This window comes from Thermobia domestica, chromosome 15 (genome assembly GCF_964235325.1).
Source record: "Thermobia domestica chromosome 15, izTheDome1.hap1.1, whole genome shotgun sequence".
NCBI lineage: Eukaryota > Metazoa > Arthropoda > Insecta > Zygentoma > Lepismatidae > Thermobia > Thermobia domestica.
Window position 1 is genome coordinate 119,183,627 of NC_137468.1, and position 13,810 is coordinate 119,197,436.

General features: G+C 34.2%; 1 protein-coding gene across 1 annotated transcript in view; it reads left to right on the plus strand.

The window, feature by feature from the left end:
* LOC145671217 (uncharacterized) overlaps positions 1 to 13,810 on the plus strand; it is a 682,733-nt gene that overhangs the window by 193,725 nt on the left and 475,198 nt on the right. Inside the window, exons 3-4 of the mRNA XM_081740095.1 lie at positions 522 to 688; positions 12,989 to 13,146. Of these exons, the coding sequence (XP_081596221.1) occupies positions 522 to 688; positions 12,989 to 13,146 (325 nt within the window). The remainder of the gene's footprint in view (positions 1 to 521; positions 689 to 12,988; positions 13,147 to 13,810) is intronic.

A 13,810-nucleotide genomic window follows, 5' to 3' on the forward strand; every position in this document is an offset into this window, starting at 1 on the left:
TGTTACAAAGAAATATTTTAATTGTTATGAATTTACCTTTTGAAAAAATAAAATTACAGAGAATGGTAGGTTTACTTTTATAACATGCACTCGTGCAAATTCGTTTATCTGTAATAGTGTGAATATTTAAACCAAAATTATCACGAAAGCGAATGGAATAATTGTTTTGATTGTTGAAATTTGTTTCCACTTAATACAAAATGCTTATTTTGATACCTTTTCCTATTCATACTAAAACAATAAAAGAAAATTGAACAGGAGTAAGGAATATCATTAAACAAAAGAAGAAAATTTGTTTAGTATTTTAATTATGTTTTTTTTTAATATTATATTTTTGGATATTTTTCATCTTCGTTATTGCATTCTCTTTCAATATGAATCCCTCGCCTCGGGCTTAGTTGCAAATCAAACTCTAATAATGGCATTTCCCTGTATGCTATTTTAGATCAAAGTTTAAATACTTGCATGATAAATAATTTGTTTCTGATAGAATAGCTTCGAATATTTTATTTTTCTTTTAGAATAATGCATTCCATTGCCCTGTACGTAACAGGGAACGATGACCATGGTCGCATGATACGGCGAACCTTAATGAGATACCTGAATCTTACCCTTATTCTCGTTCTACGATCGATCAGCTCGGCAGTTAAAAGACGCTTTCCTACGTTGGACCACATCGTCGAGTCAGGTAAGAACTAGCCCTTTGTACTTTTTTCAATATAAAAGGACGTAAGAATCCATCCATAGATTGTATAATTTGAAACAAGACTTACTTTTAACATATATCCATATTCCTAAAGTCTTAATCCTTCAGAGCAAAAACGTTTACTTGCTTCATAGCTTAATATTTTAGTATAAACAATACATTATTTGTGTATTAAAGCTCCTTTATATTACAATTGTGTGAACGACTCCAAAAGTGCATTCCCACCTGCAATTCTCCATTTCCTGCAATAGTAGGCAACCCAAAAAACAGGGCCATTGGGGTGGTTGAGAATTAGAAAGACGTCGGACCAAACCTTTATTTGGTTACAAATATATCAGCGTGGCCAACTCCAAATAAGAGAATAAAATAAATTGCTAAGAATGACGATTTTATTATCGTGAGGATATTGGATGACACAAAAGTTACGAAATGATCTCACTTAAGCAGTTCAAACAAGGTAAATTGAAAGATATATACCAGAGGAATGGTCGCATGATACGGTAAAAAACTGGTAAAAAGGAAGAGTTATATAATGTAAAGGTTTGATATAAAAGTCCAACAGCACAGAAACAAACATCCATAAGAAACGGAAAGAGAGACAAACACAGATTCAGGGACACCAGTGGCGAAGAAGACTTGCGGGCATCTCATGCAAGATAAACAGATGGGACTCTAATTGTTGACTCAATCGTTATATTATTGTCATTATTAGGAACTCGTTTGCGTTTCAAATTCTCTGACTCTGCCTAAGCTCATGTCTGCATATAGCGGTCATTTGTGCACTTTTTGTCAATGAATGGTAGCAAAGGCAAAAGGAGATGGAAATCTCCGAGAGAGAGGAACAAATAACTTTATGATAAATTCTCTTAAAGTTCGAAGCACTTGCTTTTAACAGATGATTTTTCGTTTCTTTTCTCGGTAACAGAAAAGTTTGGCGACTAAGAAATTACAGTATATAATATTGTAAATTGGTTTTCAATTTTCATTGAGATGTGTGTAAGTTCCCCCTACATCAACTTATGAACCTTGTTTTTTAATCATTTTTATTCTTTCCCTTTATTGATACTCATACATATATATTTTGAAGTTAGAATTGTACTCATGTAGTTGCTGATTTTACTATATGTAGGAGAGAGGAAAGGAGGGGAGAGAAGGTGTCTCTTTACCTTATACGATTCTGGTATAAGAAAGTGTACCGGTATGTTCGGTGCCCTAGCTGTTCCAATTTTTTATGTGTAGTATATAAGTGCAGTAACTTACAATGAATAGAGCCAATCTGAAGTGCTTTTGTAACGAAAAAATAATTAACGTGAAATTTCCTTTAACAAACTGGCGAGATGTTGTCAACAAACTTTCACTTTCGGTTATCGATTACCTCGAAACCCCGGTAACCAGAATTAGCTCGAAACTTATGTTTTTTTTAAATTACAATCTCAACAAAATGGAAAATTCCTTTAGTCGGAGAGAAAAAAGGAATGAAATCTCTCATTTCTAGTTCTTTAGTTTTGTAGCTCTGAGTCTGTGGCAAAAGTACTGATAGAAATAAGGACAATGAATTATGATTATTTTGTAAAATATTCCATTTTAATATCACGGGAATTTTATCTTTCGGTTTGCTTAGTTGTAAAAAAAATATAGAGTATATTGCTATACCAAGTAATATATATGCACTGTCGTTGATTTGTAATGGCAATCAGAGACAGAAGTATAAGGTAACTTACAGTAATAGTTTTCCATTAATAGTTTTCTATTAAGAGAGAAGCATAACTATTTTTATTTTACAAACTTTCATGCCTTAAAATTTTTGTTCGGGTTCATCTTCTTATCCCTCAACTTTCGGTGCAGAAATGGAAGAATATATTTAGATTTTCATTGTTGATTCCAGTATATTTCAAGCATCATTTCTCGGATCTAGGCCTGTGATATGTCGATATCGATGTTGACATATCTACATTCGATATCGCAAATATATCGACATCGATATATCAACATCCTAAATTTTCGATATCGATAATTGGGGGGCCCCTAGGACTTATGATGGATGAAGAAATAAATCTTAATTTTTACAATAATTTTCTGTAAGATAATTTCTTTATTGCCACAAGTTGCAATGTAAATAATTCACTTTCAAATTTGCAATATTATATACTGTAATTTCTTAGCTGCAAAAACTTTTGCTTCCGAAAAAAAGAAACGAAAAAGCACTTATCAAAAGCAAATGCTTCGAACTTTGACCTAGAATTTATCATAAGTTTTTGTTTCCCTCTATCGGGATTTTCATCTTTTTGGCTTTTGGGACCGCTTTTAGCTAAAGTGCACACATGACCGCTATATGCAGATATGCTCTTAGGCAGAGTCAGAGATTTTGAAAGGCAAACGAATTCTTATAATAATAATAATAATAATAATAATAATAATAATAATAATAATAATAATAATAATAATAATAATAATAATAATAGCATTTGCAACTAGGGTCGTATATCTTTATCTTTCATGGGAGGCCCGTAAGTCTTGTACGCCACTGTTGTCCCTTAGTCTGTGTTTGTCTCTGTTTGCGTTTCTTGTGGATGTTTGTTTTTGTGCTGTTAGGCTTTTACATTAAACCTTTACATTATGTAACCTTTTTTCTTTTTTTACGATTTCTTTGGAAAAAGAAGATAAAGTGCTTTCCTCTGATATCTATTTCTTTCCATTCATCTTGTTTGAACTGTTTAAGTAAAATCATTTTGTAACTTTTTATGTCATCCATTGCTCTCACGATAATAACATCGTCATTCTTAACAATTTATTTTATTCTCTATTTGCAGTTTGCCACACTGATATATTTGTATCAAAATTGAGGTTTGACCCAACACCTTTCTAATTCTCAACGATCCCCAACGACTAGATATTTTGGGTTGCCTACTATTACAGGAAATGAAGAATTGCAGGTGGGAATGCACTTTCGGAGTCGTGTACACATTTTGATCCATTATATGCTGTTCATGTAACTAAATTACTTGAAATTAAGTTTTTTTTCAGTTTCCAGCTCTTTCCGTGCTCCCTGCTATATGAAACTAATTATTCGTCTCCTTATATCTTACAACAGTCCTGGAATTTATATAGGGACGACTTACCATCTTTGTCTCCTTCCAAGTACTTTCCTGTTACATCCATAATTGAAGCCGTCACTTCCATAACCACAAAAGTCCAGCTGAAGAGATTTTAAGAAAATAAATAAAAATTGACTATTTGTTGGAAATATGTACTTGGGAGTCCAACTTTTTTCACACTTAGTTGTTAGTGACATATGTTATTAAGCAAAGTGTAAGTACGAAAAAAAAGTCTAATTTCCAAGTTCACATTTCCGACAAACATTCAGTTTTTATTGATTTTCACAATATCACTTCAGCTGGACTTATGTGGTTATAGAAGTCACGGCTTCAATTCTAAAGTTATCGCCTCGTTGGAAGCAGTCTGGAACGGCTGTAGAGTACACAGGAGTTCACTCGTTGTGTTATTCTTGACGTCCTGGATCGTGTAAAATTTCTTCCCTTTTAAGGAAAGTTTTAAAGCAAAGAAGAGGGATATATCACACGGAATTAGGTTCAACGAGTAAAAGGTATGGTGTACTTCTAATGATGTTTTCAGTCAAGATGCACTGTAAAAACTGAGGTGTTGAAACAACACAAAATGACTACCACTTTAGCGTTTTATTTGTGTGTTAATTCAGCACCAAGGGCATCGCCTTCTGGGCATATCAGAAATAACTCGTTACTACCTGAGAGAATTTGCGTTGGTATTTATCGTTTAAAATTAGCAAAGCTTTGCGAAATATATTTGGCACTTATGCCAAGTAATGAATAATGTTCTATGTTTTCTGGAATCGATCACAATAATATTGTTGTAAACCTGTGAATCGTCTGACAAGAGTTACATAGGCAACAGTTCTGCCATATTCTGTTCATACGTGCAAAGACACAAGAATAACAGAAAAAGAAAACAGATGGAAGCACCGCTATATGTGCAACTGTTGTCAGATTATTCACAGGTTTACAACAATATTATTGTGGTCGATTAAAGAAAACAGAGAATGTTATTAGTTACTTGCCATAAATGCGAAATATATTTCGCAAAGCTTTACTCATACCAAACAATAAAACACAATGCAAATACTCACAGCCAGTACCGAGGTATTTCTGATATCCTCTAAGGCGATGTGCTTGGTGTTGATTCCCCGAAGAAAGGGCGTAACCCTTTAACCGGGTAGACGACAAAAAAAGAAAAACTTGGTGTTGAATTGACACACCAGTAACACACTAAAGTGGTAGTCATTTTGTGTTGTTTCAACACCTCATCTTTTGCTGTGCTTAGAATACCATTCCTGAAGTGTGACACGGAGCATTGTCGTTAGTAAAATACCACTGTCCAGAAGCATACTTGTCTGGCATATAACAACGAATGGGTTTACATAACTGTTGTAACACAGCTTTGTAGACCTCCTTATTGACACTTGGCCATGTGGAATAAATTTGTGATTCTCGATTTCGAACATGTCAGGAATATAATTACTAGAACTTTTAACCGAGATCGGACTCGTCTGGCCATTTTGAGTCTCCGGGATTCGGGCTATTTTCTTGTGACATCACTTTTGTTCATCCCTATAATCATATAAGTACTTTGTGGCGTATATCTCCTTGCGTCAGAAAAAAATGGTAGACCCGGAGTTAATGGCCTAGGGGTCTGTTCCGGAGTCAATGACCTAGGGGTACATAGGACTACCGATATAAACTTTGGTAATGGGTTCCTTGGCCCATCCCAAATTTTGGTAGGGGTACATAGGACCATTCCTTAAATTTTCGAAGTTCCCAAAACTTCAAATTTGGTATGATGGTATAGGATTAGCTTATGTTCTCTGGAAGTTTAGGATGGTCATCTCGTTCCCTTTTATAAATAGAAAAATACAAAAATTGAAGATTTCAGAGGTTTTCGAAGTATAGGGGTCTATTCCTTATTATGAGATATAGGCATATTGATGATTTCCTCTTAATTTTGGGAAAGATACAAAAGGCTAAGCATCTAAATTCGGATGGTTTATCTTGTTCTCTTTTATGGATACAAAATTGCCAGAAATTCAGAATTTTAAAATTTAGAAGAAATTTATAATCTTTCATGAGGGTTTGTCACGTTATATAGTTATATGATTGAGTATAGGAATCCATTCTTTTTTATAACACATGATATATAACGCTTGATGTGCTCTTGTAAACTTTTGGGAGCAGTACTGTGCAGCTTGGTCTCCTCAGTTCTTGTAGCTCAAATTAACAAGAGTAAACTTAAGATGTTGGGGATTTAGAACAGACAAACTTTCAAAGGATTTTTGCAAACTAAGATTGGTAGAGCACAGGTAATGAGTTAGGAACCTGGGCTGCTTACTAAACGAAACAAAACACATTTTAATTGGAAGTATATTGTGATGGTAAGGGATGAAAGAAGGTTAAAGAAAATAAGGATATATTTAGGATAGGAATAACCTAGACAGTAATTGCCTGAGGTTCTCAGCGGCTTTCCAACAATGGCTCCTTTGACGTATCGTTGTTCACCTTCTGGTACATGTCCTAGAGGGAGTAGCCAAGTGGCTTGAACAGAAGTCCGGTGCGGATACATAGAAAAACTGGCGTTTTAGTGACGATGAACTTTATCAAAATACGGATGCTGTTCTAACTGTAGTGACATTCTTGTCAGATATTCAACAACGTAGACATAGATATTACCCTTTCTTAGTGCCACAGAGGCTTCTGAAAGTACTAGTTTCTCTTCGCTTGTTCGAGCTATTTCGGAAGACGCTAAGAGATGTAGCCGGCGATGGTTAAAGGAAGAAGAAAGTGAGGAGTGTTGCATACTCTGTAATATTATCTCCTCAATAGTGACAGCTTTCTAATCACTAAAGGGCATATCGAGTGTTGAAAATAAAATGAAATGAAATTTTTGAGTTTTACGTCCCACGATTATGCCGGTTAGGGTAAAGGAGACGGTGATGATGAGTAATGAATGAAATGATGGAATGAAGAAAGTGGGAGCAAACGGAAGAATCCCGAGAAAACCCACGTACACGGTTCTTGTCCACCACAAAGTTCACTTCGCGGGGGCTGGGATCGAACCCGGGACCCCAAGCACCAGAGGGGAACGCTCTACCACTGAGCCACCGCTTCCCCCATATCGAGTGTTGAATTCACATATATTAGAGTCGGGGTTTTCATATTCCTCAATAAACGCTAGACTCCTTTGAAATTGAATATTTTTTGTATTGATGCTCATATAATATATGTACCTCTAAGATCGGGTGTTCATTTTTTGAAAAGCGATTTTTTATTGGTTGATATGTAATTTTACGAGCTCTCTACAGAACCATGTATGATATATTGAACTCCTAATAGGGTTTGAACCTGTTATACACGACACTAAAACGAATAGCTACTCAAGGAATATAGGCCAAGAGCAGAACACATTTTATTTACCCCTGTTTACCATAAACTTCGATATGTGCTTAAGATTAGCCATAACCTACAGTCTTCAGAAAGGCTTTTCTTAACGTTGGTCAGTGGTGGTTGCAGAGTAATGACGTAATCAATATGGCTTTCGCCGGAATTCATAACACAAGTTTTAACTGAGAATAACTTACCGCTCAATGACGGTAGAAACTTCGTTCGTGTATCAAATTCAAGCTAATAAACATGTTTAAAATTTGATGTCATTTTCGCTTATTTACATGGCCGAAAAAATATTGCCCATGATTTGCTCAAAACTTAGTTTCATTCGCGTTATTATAAATATTTACTGGCAAATAACTATGAAACCATTATATAGGGTCTATATGAGGAAACGATCTGAAACAAAAGTGACAGAGCAGAATTTGAGCTTTTCAACAATATCCATTTCATTATGATTTCTTAAAAATTGAATGAATAAATCGGTTTTATGTATTACTTGGTGTTATATTTTTCACCTCTAATATTATGCAAAGCAAAACGCGTAGACTACTTTTGTTTATCCCAAATTTAACATAAATTTTGTTAAGTGCTTAAGAATTTACATAGTCTATAGTCTTGGGAAAGGTTTCTCTCAAGGTAGGTGAGTGGTGGGGATCCGAGTAATGACGTCATCACTATGCTGCCGCGCCAACATGCAATACTTTACTTAAACAAATATAATTCTACAAACGAAGGATCGTACAGATTTGCTCTTTTTTCGTAATATAAATGCTCGTAATAAAGTACCCTTTGTTATGTGTAGTACATTTCGTAGCTCCAATAGTCTTCCTGATATTTAACCTGAAAGTTATATTTTATATTTTTTTGTAACATAGTGAATGTTTTAAACTCAACAACTTTTAAAACGTTAGGGAAATAAAATTTATGAAAACACAGAAAGTTTTCTAATATTGTGAAGTATTAAATATGGTTTTTGGATTGACAAACCGATAGTAATTGCAGTTATCAATACACTGTTGTAGGGATAAGTTAAAATGTAGGTTATGGATAATCTCAACACACAACAAAGTTTATGGGAAACTTGGAGTAAATAATATGTGTTCTCTCCCTTGGTCTATGAGTGAAGATTGACCTCTTTAATTTACTAATATGGATTTGTAATGTAATATAATCATAAACAAAGATTAAGTAACAAAGAAATGAAATATTTTTACGTGAAGTTTGTTCATTATGTAATAGACACATTTATACGTAGGCATTTGAATATGCTTTTGTAAATACTGTAACGTAATATTCTTCTTTTGATTAAGTAAAGTTAAAACTATTGCTACTTCAGTAAGTATGAGAAATAATGTAAAATTCGATCTTGCGTTCCGCTTAAAGCATTGTTTTTATATCGATCTTAGTACTCATAATCGGAGTCACTGTCACAGCTTGTTGAAGCAACTTCATCCTCACCTTCAGAAGTATCGTCATTTTTCGGCAGAAGAATGTCAGGTGACATAGGCCCTTCATACCAGTTAACTTGGTACTTTTCGTCTTCTAAGTTCCATCCATGACAGGTAGGATTAATGTCTTAGAGAGAGTTACAAAGGACTGCACGTTTCCACGTCCAGAATATAACATTGCCCCGCTTTATTTTTTGTTCCAAAGCAGCTTTTGACGGAGGAAAAAGAGTGGTATCAACAGGTCTAAGTTTTGACAACGGTTTACTTCTTAACACATGAGACGTTTTCTTCTTAAAAGTATAGTATCTCACTTCTGACACAGAGGTGTATGAAGGATTCCCATACATACAACACACAAATTTCTCTACACCAGACAGCAATGATTCATTCACCAAGATGGGTTCTTCCAATTTAGTCGAAATTCTTTGGTGAGTCATATTTTCTTTTAAAATGTTAAATGGTTTGATTTTTTCTTTGCTAAAGCAGCAGTATAATTTGTACAAGCGAAGACATAAAAATCTGGCAGGTTGTCAGCTATTTCACTTCCTATTTCTTTGGCTATGTTTGTGACGTTGATATATCCTCTAAAGTTGTATGAACATAAACCACATTTAAGTCATAATTGTGCATCCTTTAAGTCATTTTGATGATAGACCATTAACTAAAATATCGAAATGGTTTGCTCATACCAAAACATTCCTTTCTTTGCTATAACGAGTCATGTGAAAAATATGCCAAATGATCCTCGTATCTGCTTCATTGTGTTGGCATGCAAGTTCTTTCACCTCAATCACATCCATGTTCACTCCTATACATGAGTACTTTTACCAAGTCTGTTCTACAGCAACATATACCAGGTAACGTTTTATTGTATAGCAAGTGACAATATTTAGATAATCTCCATTTACATAAAAAGTTTGTTAAAGATGTTTTGAATAGCACGCTTCGTAGAACCATTAACAGCTCGTTTGAGGTATTTTGTTCTGGTCCATACAAGTTTATTTTGCTCATTGCCGTTTCAACATTGCGTACGTTATGTTCACTATCCTTAATAGTTGGAGGGCCATAGACATCAAACACTAAGTGAATTTCTCAAGCTTCTCCTCAATAGATTAATTTCAGAATGTGGTAAGCGAGAACTCCATAGTTACCTGGGAATCGAATTGTATGCAGGATGAACATGGCATCAAAGATTATTTTGTCCACAGTAACTGGAGCAGATACTATATCTTGCTTCTGAAGCTCTTCCAACTTATGCATCAGTTTTGATTTATATGTTTTATTCATGGAGCTACTATTTGTCCAAGATCTAGGGGCACTGGCGTACGAGGATAAGTCAAAACATGCCTCATGTCACACCTCTGCCCAGAGGCAACATTGAGAAGTCGTGCAAAAAGAACATGGGTGCATTTTACGACCTGCAGTTTTTTTTATCTGACTTTTGGATAATTTTAGAAGCACAATTCATAACAAGTTTTTTGGTATTGGAAGTTCAACATTTCTTGGATCACAGACATATAACGTTTTAAATATTTCGAAGGCCTCTGTGCCTTTGAAGTACGCACTTAGAAGAGTTTGACTTACTTTAGTTTACAAAGTTTGTCCATTGGGTATGTTTCTATCCAGTAAGATCTAGTAAGATCGACATAAAAACAATGCTTTAAGCGGAACACAAGATTGAAATTTATACTGTTTCTGATACATACTGTAATATGTAGCAATAGTTTTAACTTTACTTAATAAGTAGAAGAGTATTACGTTATAGTACGTACAAAGACATATTCAAAAGCCTAGGTACAAACGTGCCTATTACATAATAAACAAACTTCACATAAAAATATTTCATTTCTTTGTTACTTAATCTTTGTTTATGATTATATTACATTACAAATCCATATTAGTAAATTAACGAGGTCAATCTTCGCTCATAGGCCAAGGGAGAGAACACATATTATTTACTTCAAGTTTCCCATAAACTTTGTTGTGTGTTAAGATTATCAATAACCAACATTTTAACTCATCCTTACAACAGTGTATTGATAACGTCAATTACTATCGCTTTGTCCATACATAAGTCATATTTAATTCTTCACAGTATTAGGAAACTTTCTGTGTTTTCATAAATTTTATTTCCCTAACGTTTTAAAAGTTGTTGAGTTTAAAACATTCACTATGTTACAAAAAAAAAAAAAAAAATCATAAAATGTAACTTTCAGGTTAAATATCAGGAAGACTATTGGAGCTACGAAATGTATTACACAAAACAAAGGGTACTTTATTACGAGCATTTATATTAGGGAAAAAGAACAATTCTCTACGATGCTTCGTTTCTAGAATTATATTTGTTTAAGCAAAGTATTGCACGTTGGCGCGGCAGCCATAGTGATGACGTCATTACATGGTAAAATCTTAAGCACTTAACAAAATTTATAGTAAATTTGGGGTAAATAAAAGTAGTCTACGCGTTTTGCTTTGCATAATATTAGAGATCAAGAATATAACACCATGTGATACATAAAACCGAATTAGTCATTCAATTTTTAAGATATCGTAATGAAATGGATATCGTTGGAAAGCTCAAATTCTGCTCTATCGCGTTTGTTTCAGATCGTTTCCTCGTATCTATAATAGTTTCATAGCTATTTGCGAGTAAATATTTATAATAACGCGAATGAAACTAAGTTTTGAGCAAATCATGGGCCATATTTAATATTGGCGGCCATGTAAATAAACGAAAATGACATAAAATTTTAGACATGTTTATTAGCTTCAATTTGATATACGAACGAAGTTTCTACCTTCATTGGGTGGAAAGTTATTCTGAGTTAAAACTTGTGTTTGAATTCCGGCGACAGCTATGTTGATGACGTTATTACTCTGACACCCACCACTGACCAACGTTAAGAAAAGCCTTTCTGAAGACTGTAGGCTATGGGTAATCTTCAGCTCATACTAAAGCTTATGGTAAACTTGGGGTAAATAAAAATGTGCTATCTCTTGCTCTAATAGGAATGTAAGGAGAGTGAAATTCCACTCAATTTAAATTTGGTATTTTAGAATAAAGTTCATATCATGCAATATAACAGGGGTGCCCACAGAGAGGGGCTATGACGCAAACTGCGTCATTGAAATATTTGGGGGGAGGTAAAAATGTATATAAATATGTTTGAGGAGGTGTAAAAAATAATCGAAAAAAAGATGTTTTCATGGAAGAACACCTACGGATAGACAATTGGGGGGGGGGCGTCATGGACATAAGGGGGGACCACTGAATATAAGGACACTTTTGCACCTTTGACTGGTAGCAGTGCCCATTCACTCAAAAGTCTGGCTGGTTGGCTAAAATCCCAAAGGATCTTGTCCTGATAAATACAGGATGTGACCAAAAGTACTATATGAACAGGGCTGAATATTTTACAAACCGCGTATGGTGGAATCTAAAATATAATTGCATTGATATTGACAATATGGAGAAACATCAAATGTGGTTACGATCATTGCACTCTTCTCTTATTTATACTTTATTTAGTCATATTTCTGGGCACTGCCAGCATCTATGGACTTAAGCCCGTCTTGTACGAGAAATGGCGCTCCTCGGCGAGCACATTATCCGGGGAAGGAGAAAGGGAGAAAGAAATAGGAAAGGAGACGACCTGGGACCTTATGTTCGATATCCTCTCGGCATTTGCCTGGTGTGAATGACGAAAACTCAGGAAAAAACATTCAGGATGGCTGGCCTGAAAAAGCTGTTACACCTTTCCGATCGAGTTCCCCATCTGGAATCGAACCCAGGATCGTTCGCAAAGAATTATACTTAACCTCAGTTATGATAAATATAATATTTTGTAACTTTTACATACTTTTATTCGCAGTGGTTAGGCTTTATTCACAAGTCAAGCAAAGTAACTTCAATTAGTATAACTGAATGAAAGAAACAGCAGTCTTTTGGAAGTGTTGCCGTCATTACTTTTTCAATTTAAGTGAGGTAATTTTAGTTCATGTTGTTAAAGAAGTAAGAACAAACGAAACGAAAAACTATCATACTCAACTCAATCTCAGATGTACAATTTGTTTATACACTCAGCAGATTAGTAGCCTTAATACGTAAATGAAAATATTGACGTACGAATTTAGAACGTTAGAAGCATTTAGCATGAAGTTTTGTCAACTAAGGAAGTTGATAGTATTTACTAGAATCGTATTGATTTTAATAAATCAAGATCTTTTTGTAGACATCGATTTAATTGATTCAATACTTGCGTATCTGACTTGTAATATTTCTGTCCTAATGATATATTTTTATGATAATAATTACTATGCTAGTTTATATTAAAATATTCGTTTTGTCTCTTACTTTCTAGGTATTATGACCAAAATTGAATTAGATATGTTCCAATCAGTGCCGAGTGGCGAATTCAACACTTACTGGATACCGTGCACGTGGTTCATCAGCTTGCTCAAGGAGACCAAAAAATCCAACAGGATATCAGACAGTCAGGGACTTAAAATCATCATGGAGGTACGAATGTTAATTAAACCAACATTAATCGGATTATACAAATACTACTTCTCAATATGTGAGTAACATGCTCTCAATATTAGCAATTTGGGTTCATACTTCAGAGGTAGCATTAACACAAATTTTTTTTCATATTTTTTTTTAAAGTTTAAATTTGAAACTAGAAATTGTAACAATTTTTAAATTAAGTTATATTTTAAAAATGCTTTCTTATTGTGAATGTAATGAATTACGTTTGATTTCATAATGACTCGGTTAATATGGATATCATAAAAATACTGTGCAGTACGGATGTGCATTCGGTCGGCATAATGTATTTAGTAATATAACATAATTGCGATATATAGTTTAAGATTGTGCCTCTCAGATTAATTTGGTGTCAAAAGTAATTCTTAGCACAAAACAAATTTTCCGGAAAATCTAGTTCCTACAACTAATTGAATTACAAGGTTTGAAAAAATTACTAGCTGCGTGTTTTGGTATCTTATTTATTTATTTATTTCCCATCAACATAACAGGCATAAGTCCCATTATAGTGTTGGGGCTTATAAACAAAAGTCAATATTTGTCCACGCAGACAATTTTCAATATTAATAAATAATTTTAAAAAAGATACACCATATATATAGAGAAGGTTGTTTGCTGTATATCCGAACATTCATGA